The 23,242-nt window shown below is 44.5% G+C and overlaps 1 protein-coding gene across 1 annotated transcript; it reads left to right on the top strand.

The window, feature by feature from the left end:
* The first annotated feature begins 20,964 nt into the window (after nucleotides 1-20,964).
* On the top strand, nucleotides 20,965-21,909 carry LOC141126466 (olfactory receptor 12D1-like). Its single transcript, XM_073612407.1, has one exon. The coding sequence runs from the start codon at nucleotides 20,965-20,967 to the stop codon at nucleotides 21,907-21,909; it is 945 nt and encodes a 314-aa protein (XP_073468508.1).
* The last annotated feature ends 1,333 nt before the right edge of the window (nucleotides 21,910-23,242 follow it).

Below are 23,242 nucleotides of genomic sequence, written 5' to 3'. Positions count from 1 at the left end.
TTATCCGAGCATGCAGCCTGGAGGTCAGGAACCATACCAGGTCACATGCCCTCAATATGGGGGGTGGGTGCTTTGGGGCATCAACATGGACCTCTTCCGGACAACCCTGGCTGGTGGTTGTCGGGGTCTGCGGGCGGGGGGCTTATCATAATCTGAAATCCCCCACATCCCGCTCCCCCCCATGTGAATGGGTATCAGGTACATTGTACCCCTATCCAGTCACAAAAAAAAGTGTAAAAAAGTAAAAACCACAAGAGACAGTTGTTGACAATTCCTTTATTAAAAAAGAAAAAAAAGTGTCCCACGATGTACATCCATCGTCAATCACGCCACCCGACAGACCCAAAAAATAGAGAAAAAAACGGCGCCTCTATGGGAGGCCTCCTGGCGACTGCTGTCTTTTGGCTTTAACAGCTGTCATATAGGCAAGGGCGGGGCCACCCACTTGCGGGACTTTTTTTTTTTAATAAAGAAATTGTCAAAAACGAAGTGTCCCGCGATGTCCATCCATCTTCAATCATGCCGCCCGACGGACCCGAAAAATAGGAAAAAATAAAAAAACTCTGCCTCCATGGGAGGCCTCCCGGCGACTGTTGTCTTTTGGCATTGACAGCTGTTATATAGGCAAGGGCGGGGCCATATAGTGTCAGAGTATAAAGTGCAGTCCGTGTAGTGTATATAATGCATTTCAGAGTATATAGTGCAGTCCGTGAACTATATATAATATGGTTCAGAGTATATAGTGCAGTCCGTGGACTATATCTAATATGGTTCAGAGTATATAGTGCGGTCCGTGTAGTATATATCAGAGTATATAGTGCAGTTAGTGTAGTATATATAACACGGTTCATAGTATATAGTGCAGTCTGTGTAGTGTATATAATACGGTTCAGAATATATAGTGCAGTACTACACTGACTGCACTATATACTCTGAATCATATTATATATACTACACGGACTGCACTATATACTCTGAACTGTAATATATATATACTAGACTAACTGCACTATATACTCTGAACTGTAATATATATAGATAGATAGATAGATAGATAGATAGATAGATAGATAGATAGATAGATAGATAGATAGATATACTACACTAACTGCACTATTTACTCTGAACTGTATTATATATACTACACTGACTGATTGCACACTACACTAACTACCTGCCTAATCTCCATTCACTTACTATATACGGCCGCCAGGTAAGCAGCAACCTTATATAGTGTGGGGCGTGGTCTTAGCCCCTGAGCCATGATTGGCCCAAGGCAGTGTGCCTTGGGCCAATCATGGCTCTCACAGCACATCGCGCTGTGATTGGCCAAAGCATGCAGGTCAGATGCATGCTTTGACCAATCAGCAGCCATCAATGCACTGCGATCTCGCAGTGCAATATGGGGTGCTCCACGGCGGGTGAACTTGCCGTGAGCATCCCATATTTTCGTTTGTTCTACGTATATACGTTTGTATATGTATATATATACATATACAGTATCTCACAAAAGTGAGTACACCCCTCACATTTTTGTAAATATTTTATTATATCTGTTCATGTGACAACACTGAAGAGATGACACTTTGCTACAATGTAAAGTAGTGAGTGTACAGCTTGTATAACAGTGTAAATTTGCTGTCCCCTCAAAATAACTCAACACACAGCCATTAATGTCTAAACAGCCGGGAACAAAAGTGAGTACACCCCTAAGTGAAAATGTCCAAATTGGGCCCAAAGTGTCAATATTTTTTGTGTGGCCACCATTATTTTCCAGCACTGCCTTAACCCTCTTGGGCATGGAGTTCACCAGAGCTTCATAAGTTGCCACTGGAGTCCTCTTCCACTCCTCCACGAGGACATCACGGAGCTGGTGGATGTTAGAGACCCTGCGCTCCTCCACTTTCTGTTTGAGGATGCCCCACAGAAGCTCAATAAGGTTTAGGTCTGGAGACATGCTTGGCCAGTCCAACACCTTTACCCTCAGCTTCTTTAGCAAGGCAGTGGTCATCTTGGAGGTGTGTTTGGGGTTGTTATCATGTTGGAATACTGCTCTGCGGCCCAGTCTCCGAAGGGAGGGGATCATGCTCTGCTTCAGTATGTCACAGTACATGTTGGCATTCATGGTTCCCTCAATGAACTGTAGCTCCCCAGTGCCGGCAGCACTCATGCAGTCCCAAACCATGACACTCCCACCACCATGCTTGACTGTAGGCAAGACACACTTGTCCTTGTACTCTTCATCTGGTTGCCGCCACACACGCTTGACACCATCTGAACCTGAACCAAATAGGTTTATTTTGGTCTCATCAGACCACAGGACATGGTTCCAGTAATCCATGTCCTTAGTCTGCTTGTCTTCAACAAACTGTTTTTTTGTGCATCATCTTTAGAAGAGGCTTCCTTCTGGGAAGACAGCCATGCAGACCAATTTGCAGCACTTATATGTCTATTTCCCAAAGACAACCTCAAGATATGACGCTGAACACGTGCACTCAACTTTTTTGGTCGACCATGGCAAGGCCTGTTCTGAGTGGAGCCTGTGCTGTTAAACCGCTGTATGGTCTTGGTCATTGTGCTGCAACTCAGTTTCAGGGTCTTGGCAATTTTCTTATAGCCTAGTCAAAAAGGCAATTTTAATAGGGTTTAATCAGCGGGCAAAACCAATAGATGTGAATGAGAGAGCCCTTACTGCGTCGGCATCCCTAAACAAAGGTCACCAACTTCAGGGTGTATAGTGTGAAAAGGTTCGGGTGTGTGATACCAAAAAATACAGTAATTTATATTCATTTTCTTTGTAGAGGGTACAGAGAGAGCTTTTTGTTGATAGGGCCAAACTACCTGCCAGGCTTCCAGCATGAGTTCCTCTCCCAAAACGTTTTCCTATTTAAGCATATAAGCGTGTTTCCCTGATGTTTAAAAGAGATATGCTTTCAGAATTTTGTAAATTTTAGAGATTAAACCTTTACGGGAGGGATCTTCAGCTATCAGCCTTTCAAAAGAAGTTGGTTTAGAGAACTGTAGAGTAGGGGTAATAGATAGGGCATATTGTCTACTCTGCATATGTCCATATAAGGTGGTATTTGGTAAATTATATCTTTCCTTCAGTATGGGAAAACATAGTAATTTGTAGTTGATTGGTTCCACCACCCTGTGTAAGTGGAAAAGTTTCATCTGTTGTGTGAGACATTAAGGCGGTCAAACTATCTGGCACTCGGGGATTAAACAAGAAAGCGGTCATCAAAGAGGCCTCCAACATTAATACATGCTTGTGAGTCACAGCTTTCCACAAACCACGGAGAAAGGACATGGAGGGCAAGAGCCGATCAGAGGTCACTGAAACCCCTGTATTTCATAACAGGTTATTCGGATGAATCGGGGCCAGCCACAGCTTCTAAATCTACGTCTACCGGAGCTAATATTTATTGAATATCTTTTCTTCTGAAGATCTTTTTAACTATTTCAACAATTTTGAAGGTATTAGGTGAAAAGTTATTTTTCCAATGTCTAATGATGGTGATTTTGGCTGCTAGTAAGATATAAGTGACTACTGTGCAGAATAAGAGAGGAAGATCCACTATTGACAAGTTTAGCATCATCAAAGCTGATTGGGGAGGAGTCAGAATGCCTGTAAAATAATTAGAAATACTTTCTTCCAAAATCTTTGGATATTCTTACAAAGCCATTGTTTGGAGCCACATCCTCTCCAGGATCTATGAAAGGGAAACGGGTTGATGAATGAAAGGACCACCTCCTCCATTCATAGATCATTTTTCATTCATATAGTACAGCTTCTATGAATAAAAGACGGGCGGAAAGGGTGAGCATAGTCAGCACTCTTGATGAGTGCGTATGTCAGGTCCCTTGGCATCGGGTTGGGGGTAGGGGAAGGATGAGAGGAGGAGGATTTCAATTAATGCAGCATCCAGCAGCTCAAAAGGCACATCTCATTGAGAGTAAGTAATGTCCCTTGTGCTTATTTTTTTATTTTTAGGATTGATTTTTTAATGATATGCTGGCCCTTTAAGAGAAACAAAATTATGTCCCCTGTGCTGATTTTTTATTTTTGACTAAACTTAGGCTTTTAAAAAATGGTGCTGGGGTTTCCCAATGTTCAATTAAAGACCCTCATCCAAGCATGTAACCTGGCTGGCCAGGAAAAGAGCCCCCTTCCCCTGAACCATACGAGACTATGTGCCTTCAGCATTGGGCGGGTACCTTGCATTGAGGGGAGACAGCAAAGCTTCTTGGCCTTGCAAGGCACCTTGTCTGCATGTTGAGAGGACAAGGTCCCCATCCTCACATCCTTTCCCCCCCAAAAAATGTGCGGTCCTATTGTAGCTCTCTTAAGATTGGGGGTCCCATATATACCCCCCTCCCATGTGAACGAGTACTCTTAGTTACTGGGGATGTGAAAGAGGGGTTGTGAAAAGGTGACAGCTGTGAAAGGGGGAAGATTTGTGAATAGGGAAATTTGTAAAGAGGTGAAAGTTGTGAAGAGGGGGAGATTTGTGAATAGGGATATTTGTAAAGAGGTGAAAGTTGTGAAGAGGGGGAGATTTGTAAATAGGGATATTTGTAAAGAGGTGAAAGCTGTGAAGAGTCGGGGAGTTTACAGATGAAGGGGTGGAGCTTAAACAGGAAGGGATGGGACAAATTTAGATGGAGGGGGGGGGGCTGATTTTAGTCTTGCCTAGGGCAGCAAAATACAACACTGTGTACAGTCTGGAGGTAAGAAGGGAAATGGGAGAAACCTTTAAATACATCAAGAAGATGAATAAGGTTCAGGGGGGCTGGACTTTCAGTATGAAGCTAAGATCAAGAGCACAGGGACATGATTTCAGACTAGCAGGAGGAAAGACCAATTTAATAATTTAATTTAAAACTCATTTTAGAAAGTATTATTTTACCGAAAGCATAGTTGAGATTTGAAAAAGAGCTAATGAGTAAGCCAACAGTAAGTGGATTCAAAAAGGCTCGAGACAAACAGATCTAAACTCAGACACTCAGACTCTTTTTTCTGCCATCACTCTTCTATGTTTATATGCCATCTAATGTCTTCAGAATTTTCTTAAAGAGGAGTTCCGACTAAAAAAAAAAAAAATTAAAAGTCAGAAGCTGCAAATACTGCAGCTGCTGACTTCTAATACTCGGACACTTACCTGTCCCAGGGTCCAGCGATGCGGGGGAATGAAGCCCTGCTCATCTCCCCTCCTCTCTGCGGTGCCGCCATTGTCAATGTGCGTGCCCGGCTGTGGCTTCACAGCCGGGCATGCACTCCGCATGCGCGAGCCGCGTTGCACGCTGTGACTGGCCGGGCAATCATCTGGGACCTGTGATGTGTCCCAGATGATTGCCGAGAGGGAGGGGGGAGAGGTGAACTTACTTCTGGCGCCGTGGTGCCCCGGGAGAAAGTGGGAGCTGGAACCCTCTAAAAAGAGGGTTTCCACTCTCCCCCCCAAAAAAATTACATGCCAAATGTGGCATGTCAGGGGGTCATCTTCCCTTAAAGCGTAAGTTCCATTTTTAGGTGGAACTCCGCTTTAAGAACTTTCATTCCAAAACCTCCTGGTCTATTATTTTTGAGAAAAAGGCTGAAGATGTCTTGGTGACTGTACCACTGAGGGGAAATGCTTTATATTCACATTTATCAGCAATAGTGATAAGATCGGTCCAATTTGGGTTCAGCTAAACCCAGAAGTAAGCTGTCATTCCTAGGCCAATTAGCTACGACCAGGACACCTCCTACCCCACAGCTGCATGAACAAAAAGGAGCAGGGATGCTCAGTACATCATTGACCTAATATGGCCACAAGGCTACAATGACAGTAACTTACCATGACCATTGGACCATATTAGGTCAATGATGTCAAGAGAAACCCCGCCCCTTTGTGTTTGTGCCGCTGTGGGGCAGGAGATACCCCAGGCCTTAGCTGATTGACCCAGAAGAGTTATATTTTATTTCTGGGTGTGGCTGAACCCAAGTTCAGATTGAACCCAAATTCATAAATATTGTGTTCGCCCGAAACCAATATCATCCCTAATCAAAAGACAAAACCAGTGGATGTTCTAAAACCATTTTATTAGCATAATGTTTTATATTTTATGGCTTTTGCAAAGGAAGGTAATAAGTAAAAGGAGTAATATAATTTTAAATAGTAGAGCCCTGAGACTTAGAGGTTTCATTTCCCTCATGAATATCCCTCAAGAGATAAACAAATACATAAAACCAGCCAACATCTAATTGAAACCTATCCTTCATGAAGCTCGCTAAGATTGGAGGTAATATCTCTGTAGGTTCCTGTGTGTGTGCCCCCTTCCAGAAAAACAACAGAGCTGAAACCAATTGAGGATTATTACACACATAGATACAGCACATAAACGTTGAAACTTCTAATATCTCAGCTTACAGATTGGAACAGTTTGTCAAACCACTGCATGTTTTGGCTTTTTTTTTATTGTGCCTTATTTTTTAATGTCATTAGGAGACATCCCAAATGCTGTAGGTTTTGTGCTTTCCATGTCTGTTAAGGTCTTCATTTATACAGGTCAATGACCTGTATGAGGTCATAGGCTTTTATTTATTTATTTATTTCAGGTACTTATATAGCGCCATCAATTTACGCAGCGCTTTACATATACATTGTACATTCACATCAGTCCCTACCCTCAAGGAGCTTACAATCTAAGGTCCCTAACTCACATTCATACATACTAGGGACAATTTAGACAGGATCCAATTAACCTACCAGCATGTCTTTGGAGTTTAGTACTTAGTCATTTTCAACTGGACCAGTTCTGTAAATCTGAAGACATTTTTCTTCTCATCCTAATGGCTATCCTATTTCTAATGAGTGTCAGGAACATACCCCAGCATTTATAACCCCTGCATGTGACTCTATCACTTTAAGAAAATTATAGAATGTGTCAAGGCAGATGTTAATTGTTCAAGATCATTGTGGGAGGTGTAAGAGTTTGTGGAATCACCATGTTCTAATTACTTAAGCTGGCCATAGATGGAGCAAATTTCTTTCCCGCAACCACAGTCAGTGTTGATGGGAGAATCCCTACCATAGAACCATTGTGTTCTGGACGGCTTTTCCTGCTAGGAAAACACAGTGATTACTGATAGCGGCTATAATAGCTGTTTACAGGGTGAAAAGACTGCTGTGCGATTTCACTGCAGAACAAACACCATTGTCACTCTGTTGTAGGAAGTAGAAAATTAATGGATCTACTGGCAGCTAAAACTGGTATTAAAACTGCGTTACAGGGGATTCATCATATTATTATTATTATTTTAATTTGCCTATTGTTACACATTAACATTTGAAATACAGAAATATTGTGTAGCACTCTCCTCCTTTAGTTCTATTTTGTGCTCTTCTGTAATCAGTGGAGCAGTGTTTGATTGTGTTGGGCTGATCAGGATCTCACAGGTTGCACACTTGATTGCTTTTCCCTACTTTCTGGAAATCTCCAGAACACAGGAGTGGAGCAGGCTAAGTAAGCAGTCTGAATATTTATGGGGTCCCAGCCAATCCTGGGGGGGGGTGCCCTGAAGGTGGCTAGAGAGAACATAAATAGTCTGGGGTTGGAGTGGTCTGGGTTCCTGTTCCAGAAGGTGAGGCCCCCAGCCCGGAGGGCTATTGCCCTCCCAGGCCACTTAGCTGACACCTCTCATGAAGCTCAAATAGGTCCCAGCAGTCACAAAGTTGGGGGGAACTATCCATTTAAAAAAATCTCTGGGGCTAAAGAAGAAGGGTAATCTCACACAGAGACCAGTCTGGAGAGTTCACTTTGTAATGTCTGCTTGAGGCAGGAGGGAGGCATCCAACTACTTTAAGTGATATTAAAGTCTTAGTTTTTTTTTTGCTTAAAAATAATTGTTAACGCCCCCACCGCTCTCGAGACTACTGATAGCACATTCCCTATTAAATGAAAAAAGCAGAGTGGTCAGAAATCTGTATAGTCAGTGCTGGAAAATAATGGTGGCCACACGAAATATTGACACTTTGGGCCCAATTTGGACATTTTCACTTAGGGGTGAACTCACTTTTGTTGCCAGCAGTTTAGACATTAATGGCTGTGTGTTGAGTTATTTTGAGGGGACAGAAAATTTGCACTGTTAGACCAGACCCCCATCTTTCACCTCTCAGACAATGAGCAGTCATTTGCATAGTTTTGTTGCGTTTATTGTGGGATACAACTTGGTTGGGGTAAAGGAAGATATGGGATGCCCATAGCACTTATTGGATTGTCATCACATTGGTAAGACATTGATTAGCAGCTTTAGCCTTGAAAATTATGCACCTCTAACATTCACAGTCTATTTCCTCTGCATATCTCCACTGCAGACTATTGCTCCTCCTCCTCTGCACTCACTTCTGCAGATTATCACTTCTTGTACAAATCCTCTACTGCAAAACTGTTAGATTCCTGTTGCTTCACTTCCAGTAAGACAAGAAGGGATCACTCTGAATAACCCCAGCTTGCTGGCTGTACTTTGTTACCATAGTAAAGTCTCTGAATGGTGTGGCTTTAGCAAATCAATAAGCCAGAGGCATGCAATACCTATTCTGGTGGCTCAGTGAGACACAATCTCTTGGAAGTTATTACCAGAGTGCTTTACCAGGCCAGAGATACTTGTTACCTCTCCCCGATGGCCTAGCACATGGTAATAAGCGGACTACTGTTCCCAGCCAGTCCATAACTGCAAACACTGCTATCCCCGGCCACAACATTCTGCACTACTCTCAATAACTCTCCTTTTGCTTCTGTCACACTGACCTTCTCCTGTGGGCAAGTTCTGTGTTCCCAGGTCACAGAACTTTGTTCAAAATACGACAGGAAATAGCAGCGCAGGTCACAATATGATAAATGTAAAACACAATGCAAAATGCCAGATAGTCCTTTTGAGCAAATTGCAGCTCTTTGTGAGGAGGTACAGTCTATTAGCAGGGCAGCCTTGTAAGGGGAGGTGAAGCCACTCCAATAAAGAGAAAAAACAGCAACAGGCGCCACTTAGTAAGATTGTAATATTTAATGACAAAAAGCATTAAAAGCACTCACATGTAACAATGTGTAAATCCGGCACAGGGGGTCACAGTAAAAGCCATGGTTGATCTCTGCAATCTGGGATGGGAGAGATCCTTGTTCCTTCTGTGCTGCCGGCTGGGATGATTTGAAACGCGTTGCTTTACGGCAGTACAGTCCATATCGTGACTCTGCACTCCAGCTCTCCATGTGACTGCCTGGCTGAGTTGCAAGCCTCATTCTGGTTCATGATCGAATCCCGGAAGTCTGTAGCAGAAAATCAACTCAGCCGGCAGCTGGGAACAAGAAGGAACAAGGCTCTCTCCCATCCCGGATCGCAGAGATCAACCATGGCTTTTACTGTGACCCCCTGTGCCGGATTTACACATTGTTACACGTGTGTGCTTTTAATGCTTATTGTCATTAAATATTACAATCTTACTAAGAGGCGCCTGTTGCTGTTTTTTCTCTTTCTCACAGAACTTTGTTCTACTCTCCTCGGTCCTACTGTTGCTTCTCCTTCACCAATCTCCTCCTGTGTGCAAGTCCGGTGCTCCCCGGTCACAGCAGCTTGACACCAACTCCATGGTGAAGATCTTAATCCAGGAATACATCCTAGCAGCTCCTCCATCCCTCCTCCACGCTCGGCGCACCCCCCCTCACGGGGAGATGCCCTGCAGAAGCTACCTATAACTCCATTCTCCTTTTCCTGCTCCTTCAGAACTCCTCCCTGGCAGCATGTGACCTCAGCTTATATGGGAGGCCTGCCACCTGCCAATAACAAATGGTAATTGGTCAGAGCTCCTCACATGAGCTGCCTGCCACTCAAATCTCAGGTTCAAACTCTGTTCCAGAACACTATTCCTAAAAGCAGGGGAGGTGCCTCTGAGTCAGAGCACAGGTGGCCACACCCACCACTACACTAAACACTCCCAGTCCCAAATCAAAACAACCAGGCCCAGCCTAAAGGACAGGCCTGGCTAAATTTGCCTACATTGAAAGCTTTAAACCCAAAAAATCCTATTCTAGCACCTACCTAAAGGTAGAGGATGCTACATAAAAATGATGAAGAGTTGTTGCCAATACTTTCCATTCAATATATTGGCTCAACATAGGAAAATATGCAGCTGTACCTAAGCAAATATAACATATAACTGTCAGAAACCATGAACCAGACTGAGACAGAAGTACAGTTAAATCACACTTGTTTATTAATAAAAAGGTAAATAGAGTAATCGTAGTCAAAGCATAGCCAGAGACCAGTAACCGGATCGGGTAGTCAGCCAAGCCAGAGTTCAGTAACCAGATCGGGTAATCAGCCAGGCCAGAAGTCAGGGATCCAAGTGGAGGAACAGCAAGCAGGATAAGGAGCCAGAAGGGATGTCAGCAAGCCAGTCATTAAACAGGAACGCAGGAGATGGTTTCTTGTGATGTGACCAAGGCGAAGGCAGGAAAGAAGCGAGCTGGACGTCTTTAAGTAGGTGGGACTGACGAGCAGATCCACAACAGCTGGTTAACTGTGGAGAGAGAAGAGAGATGGTAATTAGCCGACAGCTGAGCGGCCAGCTCAGAGAAGGAAGGGCTGAGCCAGCCCTGACAATAACAAAGGGCTCAGTTGGCATTCACCCCTGAGTTCTGAGGGTATTGATCTAAGTAACTGATAAGAGAATCCCATCTTATTTACTTATACTCTGAATTGCATTACAGAATTACTCATAAGACTGACTTAAGAATAAAGATGTAGTGACATTCGAATCAGCGGAAGGAACCATAGGGCAGCAGAGGAGAAGGTATGCCGTAATGTCACTCCCCCCAACCCCCCTCCCCCATCCATCGGGTCCATCGGAGCAGGCGCCGCCATTCTAACTAAGGGAAACCAGCAGTGGAGTCTTGCGGTTTTACTTCCAGTTTCCTACTGCACATGAGTGAGTCCTGCAGCGCTTTGTGAACGGCCAGCTTGTCTTCTGGGACACACGCAGGTCCCAGAAGACAGCGGGGGGGGCTCACTGCACAAGAGGACATGACGTCCTGCACCACGGCCCGGCTGGAACAGAAGTACACTTAATACTTCAGAAAAGGTGAGTTAGAAAAAGTAAATGAAAATAGTTAGCCAAAAACAAGTGGTGGAGGGGTCGTCTTTCCTTTAAGACAATGTTCTAAAAGTGGGTGGAACTCCGCTTTAAGTGGTCAATGCATTAAGGTGCAAAACCTTAAGGCTTTACAACCACCTTTAAGCCCCAAAAAAATGCCAAATGGCATCTCAGAAGTCCAAAACCCTTTAATAGTATCACAAGCGACAACAGGAAAATTAATCCTTTATTTTCCAATTGTCACTTAGGATACCAATAACGAATTCTGGGATCTTGAAACAATTGTTTGCCACTCTTTTTGGCTTATCTACAGATGGGATTTCTCAATCTGGGTGATCCCTATTTTCTAGGGAGTCTTCAGCTTTGTGGAGACTGCCAATAGAAGTTTTACCTTATGAAGTATGTCCTCCTGTCACAAGTTAGCCATTTTGGAGTATCCCACCATGTCCCAGTCCATCTCCTGTTAAAAGTTCTACACGTAATAATTCACAAAAAAAGACATACCCTAGACCAGCGATGGCGAACCTTTTTGAGCCCAAGTGCCCAAACTGTGACAAAACCTATTTATTTCAAAGTGCCAACACTGTAATTAAACCTGAATACTGGGGTTTTAGTTTAGAAAACTGGTTTGTAACCATCTTTGACTATGCTGTGCTTGTTTGACAGTGGAACGCATGTATATGGTGCCTGGACCCTTGAGTGTGTTTTTTAGGGTGAGAACATTGTCTATCCTTTTTATATGGCGTTTGGAGGATTGTCATAATACATAGCTGTAATCACTTACTCCTCATCATGACACAGCCCAATGATTTCTGATGTGTCCCATGTTCACCCCCAGACATCATGGCACACTCTCAACAAGTTCTGCATATTTTTGCATATACTCACTAGGAGTCGAGCAGAAGTTTGGCTCCTCGGGGCTGACACTCTGCTGTCAGATAAAGTTGTTTTCAGGTACCCAGCTTCAGCATATTTATCCTCCTTCACCTGCTTCTTCAAAGCCGCCTTCTTGGCTTTGCTCTTCTTGGGCTCCTGCGTAGCGTATCATGGTATGGTATCATGGTATTGGCGCCTCCAGCTTCCCTGATGAACTTGTGTGCTGCTCCACGGGGGCCTGCTTCACCGGAGATTTATTAGCCTTTACCATCTTGGCTCTGGGTTGTTGTCCTTGTTTTCCCCCCCGAGGACAGTAGGAAGCCTTGGCGGAGTACTCACTCTTCCCTCCCGATCTGTCTTCGCCCAGAGGCTGCCAGTGGCGGATTGGGCACAGGAAGGAGGAGAAGATGCTTTTTTGTGTGGTTTGGCCTTCTCTCGCTTCGCTGAGCATCCTGCAGGGGGGCGCTGGAGAGTGTAAAGAGCACAGAGCGAGGGTGACATGATAGCTTGTGATGGCCGGTTCAGTGTGTGCTCGCGTGCCCACAGAGAGGGCTCTGCGTGTCAGCTGTGGCAAGCATGCCATTGGTTCGCCATCACTGCCCTAGACTGTGTACTGCAGCCAGAGCGAATTAACTGTTGCTTGTGTGAATGGTGGCCTCTGGCTCCTGACATGAAACTTGGTATTGTGTGCACTGCAGCAGCTCACGAAAACTTTCCTCACTCACCGAGCTCAGCTCATCTCCCCCTCTCACAAAAGAGGGAGGGAGAAAAAGTCATTCATCAATGAGGAACAGGCAATGGTCAGATATATATAAATGCTATTTATTGAAAAATCACTATAAACACCAATCAAAAAATGTACTGTTTAAAACAGGTACCACCACCAATATAAAAATGACAACGTTGTCATAAACAGACACAGATGGCCATCACTCACATATACCATGCACACCTCCTATAAATAAATGCAAGATGATTGCTATGATGTTTCATCTGGTTATGAGCTGATAGTCCTGATAAGTTGCAGAGTAACAGCTGGTTGTGGATGGAGGGGGGGTGGATGGTTATCAGGACTATCAGCTCATAACCAGATGAAACATCATAGCAATCATCTTGCATTTATTTATAGGAGGTGTGCATGGTATATGTGAGTGATGGCCATCTGTGTCTGTTTATGACAACGTTGTCATTTTTATATTGGTGGTGGTACCTGTTTTAAACAGTACATTTTTTGATTGGTGTTTATAGTGATTTTTCAATAAATAGCATTTATATATATCTGACCATTGCCTATTCCTCATTGATGAATTGCTTTTTTCTCCCTCCCTCTTTTGTGATATGCGTTAATTAATTCAGAGGAACGCACCTAAACTACGCCGTCAATTGCTATTGGTGTAAGCAATTGTCTTTAAATTACACAGGCTCAGACATCACTGTTCTTCCGCCTATTATAATTATACTTTTCAGCAGAGCGTATTGGTTCCTTTTTTACCGTTTTTCTCTTCATCTCCCCCTCTGCATATAGCGTGCAGTGGTCGGCAGCAGCTATGCCCCTCCTCCGGGTTCTCCTATCACATGGCACTGAAGGGGGGATCTGACTGAGAGGAACACAGAGCGAGTGTGCAGGAGAACACCGAGGGGTGAGACAGAACGAAGACTGGGAACTTCTAAATACATAAACCGCCGGGCACTGTATGTATTTAGAAGCAATGACACTGCTGCTGACAAACACCGCGATTGAGTTGAAACACCTTCTTAAAGAGTGTTACTGTCCCAGCTCATGGGGCCCCCTACTGGCCACGGTCCCTCGGGCAGTGCCCGAGAGCCCTAATGGTCAGTCAGCCCCTACTCTGTACTGTTTCTGGGAAGAACAATTCAAATCAGTGGCTCCTACTGGGTAGCGCTACACCCCTCCCTTTAAAGACTCATGTGACAGTTTAAAAATCTGATTCCAGCTCCTTACCTACACCAGCCCTTAGCTGACAAATGCCTGTCTAACCCTACAGACATTCAATTGTCACACAATGAGTTTGTTAAATATAATAGTTATATAGTTAACACGTACCATCAACCTATTTTCTGTTTATGCTCTATCACAGCCTTTCTCAATATTCTTATCCCAGAGGGACCCTTCAGTTAAAGTGCTTGTAATGGCTGAAGATTACCTTCATCCATTCTGTGTGCTGTTCCCCCACAGCTCCCCCAATACTCACCTGGGTTCCTTAACGATCCAGCGATGTGCATAGGAGCCTCGGCTGTCCTGGGTCTGTCTCTTCTCATTAGCTGAGACACAGCAGGGGGAGCCAATCACAGCGAGTGAGCCAATGGGGGGAGAGTGGGGGGGCGGGCCTCAGCTCTATGTGTTTTATGTGTAGCACTAACTCTCGGTGGAGCTGCTGGTTTAAAGCGGGCTGTTACCTTCACTCTCGATACCTCTGTTTCACCGGCACCGGGTCTAGCGTCCCGTTAAGTTTACCTCTGGACGATGTAGACACCAAACACTTGAGTATATTTTCCAATGCTTTAATGAACCAGTAATAAAGGAAGTAGCAAGAAAGCGGCAGAAGGAAAGTTGCAGGGAAGCTCAAATACCTTTCCTTAGTATTCTTTAGAACATTCTTTGCAATTGAGTACTTGTAGTTGAATGCACTCCCCTTGTGGGATTCAATCTTTGCCTGCCTGGATAGGCCTCTCTCACTTGCCTAGCAGCCAGTAGCAGCCAGTACGTAGCACAAACAAAAGTCTCTGCCACAGACTTGTTTGGAATCAAACCTATACGATCCTCTGCCACAAAATGTATTGGTTTGCGATGAATGTCAGACACAGTACTTGAACCTTTAAGCCAAACCGGCAGTTCTATGCAGTAAGACTACTTCAGGATACGTCCTCCAACCGAGTCACCAGGCCCCTCTCCAGACCAGCACTCTGCGTGATCCTTCCATGACGGGTCCTCCCCTGAGATCTCCTCGGTTGTCCAGCTTCTTCACTCAGGATAGACAGCTCAGGACCATTCCTCTGCTGCTGTGGTAGGCCCCAGACAGGCTTCTGGGCCCACCCACATGCCGCACCGACGTGGGCCTCTGGAACGGAGGACCACGAGGTGGTACTCTTAACGCATACCTGTCAGCCAGGAGGGCCAGCAGGTGGCTGAAAACGAACCCTTAAACATGGCGTCTGTCCCATAAATACCCTCTCCCAGAATGCAACTCGGAGGACCACCTCCACCGAGCTGTCTCCGGGACAGAGGAGCACTCATACGCTTCACGTTGCCTTTCCAACACTAGCCCATGGGGACAACGACACCCACCGGTGCAGTGTGGAACTTCTCGCAACTCAGCCAAGCTGGAACAGAGGCAAATCTAACTTCACCTAACAAGTAACCCACAAGATTTACCTATCAGCGGTAGATTAAAAATCTACCAGCGCTACATACTCCCCCCAGTACAATAGACGTTGTCCTCGACGTCTGCCACAAAAACAATAGCTCCCAAGCCTGAGAGCAGGTATTTGCGCTTAAAACTTGGATTAAAGTAAAGAAGAAGGAAAGACAGTATAGAGATATACAGTTTTAACATTTATATAACAGTATGTTCACATCCGCAAACAAAATCACATTATGATTGTCACAACTCCACTATCTATCTAGCTGAAAATCCTAACAGCTTGATGGAGGATCCAATTGCTCCTAAAAAGAAAACAAAGTTAGACACACACTAAATATGTACAATATCCTCAACAACAGTTAGGGAGCAAAGTCTCATTCCAGTAGGAGAATGACACTCTTCCCGAATATTTTCTCCTTTTAAAGAAACAAACTAAAGAAACTTTAGAAGTCCATCCCTATTTTTTTTTTTTTTCAGGTAAATCACATCCTTTCAATAAGGAAATCCGGCTAGCAAAAAGAAGTCCTTGGATTTAGAAACACTGAGATGAACATCAAATCTTGATCATGAAGATCTCTAAAACGCTGACACTATCTATCTACATACCCCATAGTTCTTTATCCATAATCACCAGTAGAACCGAGGATCTGGCAATGTCAGTGATCTTCCTTGTTTATCCACTGCAGTGATAAAGTACACAATGTCATCTTTTCCGGGTCTGCAAATGACCACTGTGTCAGCATGAATGTGCCGACCATAGTTCCAGTGTAGGAAACATCCACTGAAGCGTTCATCCATAGCGACAGAATATCCAGTTTTCCGGAAAGGCTTAGGCACAGACAAATAGTCCCAAACAGCTTCACTGTTCCACAGCTCCCGGTTAGCTTCAATCTCTTGCATAATGTCCTGGGTAACATATGGGAATTCCAAACCATATTCCCTGGCCACACGCTTGTTAAGCATTCTCTGTAAACGTGCAAGTTTGGGCAACAATCTATTTTTACCCAAACCAGGGGGCACACAAGAGTTCAATGACTTGCTCACCATAGACCCGACGGGTGTCGGCAACAAAGTAGTAACTTTAGGCAATGTCTCCCCGACAGTACTGTGTGGCTCCACACAAGGTGATGTTCTCCCAGAATTCAGGGCTGTCCATTCTGAGAAAGTTAAGGCAGAAGCAACGTCTTCACCCTGGGCCCATAACAGTTCTTGTGACATTGTCTCAAATAAATCATCATCACCGGAGAGATCCGACATGGAATCTATCTCCGAATCTCTCAACTCTTCTGCCGGCAAATATTTACACAAAGTCCCAGATACATTCCCCTGTGAACTCTCACCCGTTCCTGACATGGACTTCTCCGGTTCAGGCAGTCTCTGGGGTAGGCCTCGACCACGGCCGCGGGAAGCCTTTACATATCCCACCTTCCTCTGGACAGGTACAACAGGGATAGGCGTAGTGGACGCGGAAATCAAGGTAATGTCCGCTGATGAGTCAGTTACCGCAGTATCTCTGTCAGGAACACTTTCAGTGACAACAGGCGAAATCACAGCTTGCCGTTCTCTTTCAGCAGTAGTAGCAGCTTCTACTGTGACGATACCTGTAGCCCAGTCCATACGATAAGCACGGGGCGACATGGTATGTTGCTCCACCACAAACAAGTATTCTCCACATTGCGAGCAGCGAACAAATGGATGGAGATGTATGACCAGTCCTTCACACTTGTGACAAAGCATGCCCAGTCCTTCAATATCTCCAACTGTATAAAGAACAAACCTCCCCTGCGGTTTCAGACGAATGCCGGTATCTGTAAACAAGGTTCCGGTCAGCATAGCACCCGCAGCGGCGCTGGTAGCAAACACCCTAGGCCCCACAGTTGGCCGCATCACTGAAAAAGACATGGCCACACTCCGATCTTCTCAGCACGATCACGAGGTCTCTCTTCTTCTCTGGTGCCAACACACACATACACGCGTCCCACGCGGTATCAAGTAGGCTAGGCTCCACTCACTTGTTCCTCTGATCACGTAGCTCCCGGGCTTTCACTGGCGCCCACCGCCTACGCAGTCAGAAATAAAGTCCTGCAACTTTTAACCTCTTCTTCTCCTGAAAAATTGACAAAGTACAGCTCTTACCGTAAACTCCCAGTGAAACACTTCTCCAGGTTGCGAGAATTGATGGCTAACAAATCCCGGACAACGTCCCCACTTGTAGCACTAACTCTCGGTGGAGCTGCTGGTTTAAAGCTGGCTGTTACCTTCACTCTCGATACCTCTGTTTCACCGGCACCGGGTCTAGGGTCCCGTTGAGTTTACCTCTGGATGATGTAGACACCAAACACTTGAGTATTTTTTCCAATGCCTTAATGAACCAGTAATAAAGGAAGTAGCAGGAAAGAGGCAGAAGGAAAGTTGCAGGAAAGCTCAAATACCTTTCCTTAGTATTCTTTAGAACATTCTTTGCAATTGAGCATTTGTAGTTGAATGCACTCCCCTTGTGAGATTCAATCTTTGCCCACCTGGATAGGCCTCTCTCACTTGCCTAGCAGCCAGTACGTAGCACGAACAAAAGCCTCTGCCACAGAGTTTGGAATAAAACCCGTACGATCCTCTGCCACAGGATGTATTGGTTTGCGATGAATGTCAGACACAGTACTTGAACCTTTAAACCAACCCGGCAGTACTATGCAGTAAGATTACTTCAGGATACGTCTTCCAACCGAGTCACCAGGCCCCTCTCCAGACCAGCACTCTGCATGATCCTTCCATGACGGGTCCTCCCCTGGGATCTCCTCGGTGGTCCAGCTTCTTCACTCAGGATAGACAGCTCAGGACCATTCCTCTGCTGCTGTGGTAGGCCCCAGACAGGCTTCTGGGCCCACTCACATGCCGCAGCGACGTGGGCCTCCGGAACGGAGGACCATGAGGTGGTACTCTTAACGCATACCTGTCGGCCAGGAGGGCCAGCAGGTGGCTGAAAATGAACCCTTAAACATGGCGTCTGTCCCATAAATACCCTCTCCCAGAATGCAAGTCGGAGGACCACCTCCACCGAGCTGTCTCATATGCTTCAACACGTTGCCTTTCCAACACCAGCCCATGGTGACAACGACACCCACCGGCGCAGTGTGGAACTACATGCAACTCAGCCAAGCTGGAACAGAGGCAAATCTAACTTCATCTAACAAGTAACCCACAAGATTTACCTATCAGCGGTAGATTAAAAATCTACCAGCGCTACATATGGATGCATAGAGCAGGGCTCGGGAGGGGGCAGGCACCAGTACCACCATAGCAAGAGGCTTGCTATTGGGGGGCACTGATCAACGGGGGAGGCACAAGGAGCGCCGGCGACGGACCTGAGAAGAAGAGGATTGGGCCTGCTTTGTGCAAAACCATTTCACAAAGCAGGTAAGTATAAAATGTTTGTTATTTAAAGAAAAAATACTAACCTTTACTATCACTTTAAAATTCAGGTTTCAGGGAACCCATTGCTAAAATGAATATATTGGGGATCAGTGGGAGGAATGACTCTTACATTTATTAGTCAGTGGAAAGAATGCCCCCTTAGGCCTGGTTCACACCTATGCATTTTTTTTGTGCGTTTTTCAGTTTTGCAAAAGCACACTACAGTATATATAACATGGTTCCCTATGGGTCATGTTCACATGTGTGCATTTTATGGAAAGGGCCAGGGACTTTTTTCTGGCTTTTGTTTCCATAGACTTCAGTGGATCAAAAACATTTTGGACATTTCATGCTCCCAACTTTGTGGGAACAATTTGGGGATGGGCCCTTCTTGTTCCAACATGACTGCGCAGAAGTGCACAAAGCAAGGTCCATAAAGACATGGATGAGCGAGTTTGGGGTGGAGGAACTTGACTGGCCTCCAGAGAGTCCTGACCTCAACCCAATAGAACACCTGTGCCTGACGTCACAAATGCTCTTGTGGAAGAATGGTCAAACATTCCCATAGACACACTCCTAAACCTTGTGGACAGCCTTCCCAGAAGAGTTGAAGCTGTTATAGCTGCAAAGGGTGGGCCAACTCAATATTGAACCCTACGGACTAAGACTGGGATGCAATTAAAATTCATGTGTGTGTAAAGACAGGCGTTCCAATACTTTTGGCAATATAGTGTATTTATATACTATATACTTTACACAGTGTGGTTAAGCTAGGAAACTGCCTTAACCAGTTCGGGACTGCTCACCGCACATATACTGTGGCAGGGCAACCCGGCTGCACAAACCAACGTAGCACTGATCGCTGTATAAATGTCTCTGGTCCCAAAAAAGTGTCAGAAGTGTCCGACTAGTCCGCCGCATTGTCACAGTCCTGCTAAAAATCGCTGATCACCACCATTACTAGTAAAAAAATATATATAATAAAATGCCATAAATATATCCCCTATTTTGTAAATACTATAACTTTTGTGCAGACCAGTCAATATACGCTTATTGTGATTTTTTTTAATCAAAAATATGTAGAAGAATACATAACGGCCTAAACTGAGGAAAAAATGAGCTTTTTATAAAAATATATATATATATATATATATATATATATATATATATATATATATATATATATATATATAAAATAAAATGCCATAAATATATCCAAATATATATATATACTTTTGTGCAGACCAGTCAATATACGCTTATTGTGATTTTTTTACCAATAATATGTAAAAGAATACATATTGGCCTAAATTAAGCAAGAAATTATTTTTTTTACATTTTTTTGGGATATTTATTATAGCAAAAATTTAAATATATATATTTTTTAAATTGTCGTTTTTTTATAAACTTTCTTTATAGAGCAAAAAATAAAAACCGCAGAGGTGATCAAATACCACCAAAAAAAAGCTCTATTTGTGGGGGGAAAAAAAAAAAAAGACGTCAATTTCGTTTGGGTACAACGTTGCACGCAATTGTCAGTTAAATCGACGCAGTGCCGTATCACAAAAAATGACCTGGTCATTAAGGGTAAAAGTTTTCCGGGGCTGAAGTGGTTAAAGAAGTTTAGATTACAGTTACAGAGTAATTGTGTGCAAGAGCATTCATATTTTTTTTTATTAATAAAAACAGAATATCATTAGGGTCCTTATTAATTTATTATTATTATTATTATTATTATTATTATTGCTTTTATCCAAAGCAAGAGTTGCTTCCTATTAGAGTAAATTAAAGGACAGACAGCAGAAGATCTGCCAGAATAGTCAGTACACTATCTGTTAAGATCAGGGACATTGTCATATACAGAATGCTGCAAGCAGCTATAGACAGAGAAAAGGACCCTGTAAAAAAAAAAATTTCGGGACCCCGTGAATTGAATCAACACCGCTGATTACTAGTAACAATATCAATAAAAGTAGTAATAAAAACAAGTAAACCAATTAAGAGACAGATAACTGTTCCATTTTTATGAGCCCATATATATATATATATATTGTGTGGTTTAAGGTGTCATGGTCATACGGCAGTCAGGTCACTTGTCCCTCTTGTTTCAGCTGTCCTATTGTAGATTCCAGTGTCCTGGTTGAGTGGTTTCATGTGATTATTTATGGAAAATGAGTCAGATGTCACCAGATTCACTAAACTGGACCCTCGTAGATGGATTTATCCTCTTGGGGCTGACAGAGGAGCCATCACTGCAGAGGATCCTTTTCATAACGTTCCTGATAACATACGCATTGAACTTTATAGGAAATGCCTTCATTATACTCATTGTTATTCTAGAACAAACTCTGCGCACCCCAATGTACTTCTTTCTGGGTAACTTGTCCTTCTTTGATATCTGCTTCTCCTCCGTCACTGTCCCCAAGATGCTGCAGAATTTGCTGACCCAGCAGAAGGTGATTTCAGTGATGGCCTGTCTGGCTCAGATGCATTTCTTCCACTTTCTAGGCAGCTCTGAAGTTCTTCTTCTGACGGCCATGTCCTATGACCGGTATGTGGCTATCTGCAAACCTCTGCATTACTGTGGGATAATGAACAGGAGGATGTGTGTCTTGTTTGCCCTTGGCTCCTGGATTATTGGATTCCTACACTCATTAATGCATACGCTATTCACAGCTCAGCTTTCATTCTGTGGTCCTAATAGAGTCAATCACTTCTTCTGTGACATCAAACCATTGCTTAAACTGGCGTGTGCTGACACCACACTCAACGCCTACCTACTAGCGATTGTGACAGGATCCTTAGTCATGCTTTCCTTCTTCTTGACTCTCCTCTCCTATACGTTCATCAGTTCTGCCCTCCTTCGAATCCGTTCCTCCACTGGAAGACTCAGGGCCTTCTCCACCTGCGCATCCCATCTGACGGTGGTTATTTTGTTGTATGGCACGGCAATATTCACCTACGTGCGTCCAATCACTGAGGAGTCTCTGCAAGTTGATCGTATTGCCGCAATATTTTTTACTGTGGTGACGCCAATGCTAAACCCTTTTATTTATACTCTGAGGAATCAGGATGTGCAGAATGCCACCAAAAGACTCTTCAGGTGCTCAATGTAAGATTGGGGGCCACTGGAACAGGAAAAGGTTTGACAGCACTCACAGGTTTGAAGCAAAAGTGAAGACTTTACTGAAGATAAAAATCATCAGACAACATCGTAGATATCATATCAATGCAGACCTGGCAGAGATTAACGCGTTTCACAAATTGGAATTCGCTTAGTCATAATCAGGATAAGATTGGGGGCCCATGGCTACTCCATGTCTCAGAATGATGAGGAACAACCCTCTCAGTCAAGATTTTTTTGTTCACATATTTAAACAATCATGTTAAAGGGTTGGTTCACCTTGTCAGAAGAAATGAAAAGGTGAACTAACACTGTACACCCTCCCCACCCCCTGCTGTACTTACCTCTGTGGGTGATGAGCTGTCAGTGCTCACCAAGGCTTGGACAAGAGGTGGGCAGAAGGGGAGGCTGCCCAGGGTGCAGTGGTATTGTGTGAGGTAAGGGGCGATCCATGGAGAGTTCCTACCTACAAGCTGACAGGAGTAGTGACAGCAGCTTCACTTCTCCTGTCAGCCTAGCGCTGGAGGAGACAAACTAGATCTGGAGAAAAGGAGAGAGCTGGGAGGATGTGTGGGTTGTGCTCTCTCTCCCCTCCAGCTCCTCCTCCTGGCACTGCAGCTCTCCTGGATTGGGACTGCGAGATCGGCACTGTGACATGCGGTTTACCCACCCCCTATCTTCACCCAGCAAAGAATGTGGAGGACTATTGCTAGGATAGGGGATGTGGGAGGGTGGGTTTACTAGGAGGGGGATTTGTGTTAGGAAGCAGAATTAGGGGAATTAGGGGGAGGGGGATTTGTGCTAGTAGGGATGATGGAAGGGGGGATTCGTGCTAGGAAGGGAAATTTGGGGTAGAAGATTTGTGGTAGGAGAGGGTATTTGAAGGGGGAGAGGATTTATGCTCAGAGGGGAAATTTGAAGGGGTAAAGGATTTGTGCTGGGGGGGGGTGTTGGGGGCAAAGATTTGTGCTGGGTTGGGGAGACTTTTGGCTTGCAAAGGGAATATATGCAGGGGGGGGCGGGGGGGGGGCGCATTTGGCAACTTCAATGTGAGTACTAGATGGTCTTGTCCTAGCACTGGTGCCCACGCAGCCAGTGTATTGGTCCAGAGATTTGAAATCCCTGTTCTTCTTTTCCTTCAACCTGCTGGAACTGACCAATTGGAATGGCTCTGATCCATCCCAAAAGCCCTACAGAAAGAAGAGGAAGAAGAGCAGGATTTCAAATCCCCGTTCACTACACTGGCTGTGTGGCCACCTATAGTTCATAACCCATGGATGGGTGAGGAGGATGTAGGGTGTTAGTTCACCTTCCTTTTTATTTTT

The sequence above is a fragment of the Aquarana catesbeiana genome, linkage group LG02, assembly GCF_042186555.1.
Source record: "Aquarana catesbeiana isolate 2022-GZ linkage group LG02, ASM4218655v1, whole genome shotgun sequence".
In the NCBI taxonomy this organism is placed as follows: Eukaryota; Metazoa; Chordata; class Amphibia; order Anura; family Ranidae; genus Aquarana; species Aquarana catesbeiana.
The sequence above is the reverse complement of the archived record's forward strand: the minus strand, read 5'-3'. Positions and strand labels throughout refer to the sequence as shown.

Bases quoted from the DNA above. Each gene is read 5' to 3' on its own strand.
- LOC141126466 (XM_073612407.1), top strand. From the start codon at position 20,965: ATGAGTCAGATGTCACCAGATTCACTAAACTGGACCCTCGTAGATGGA.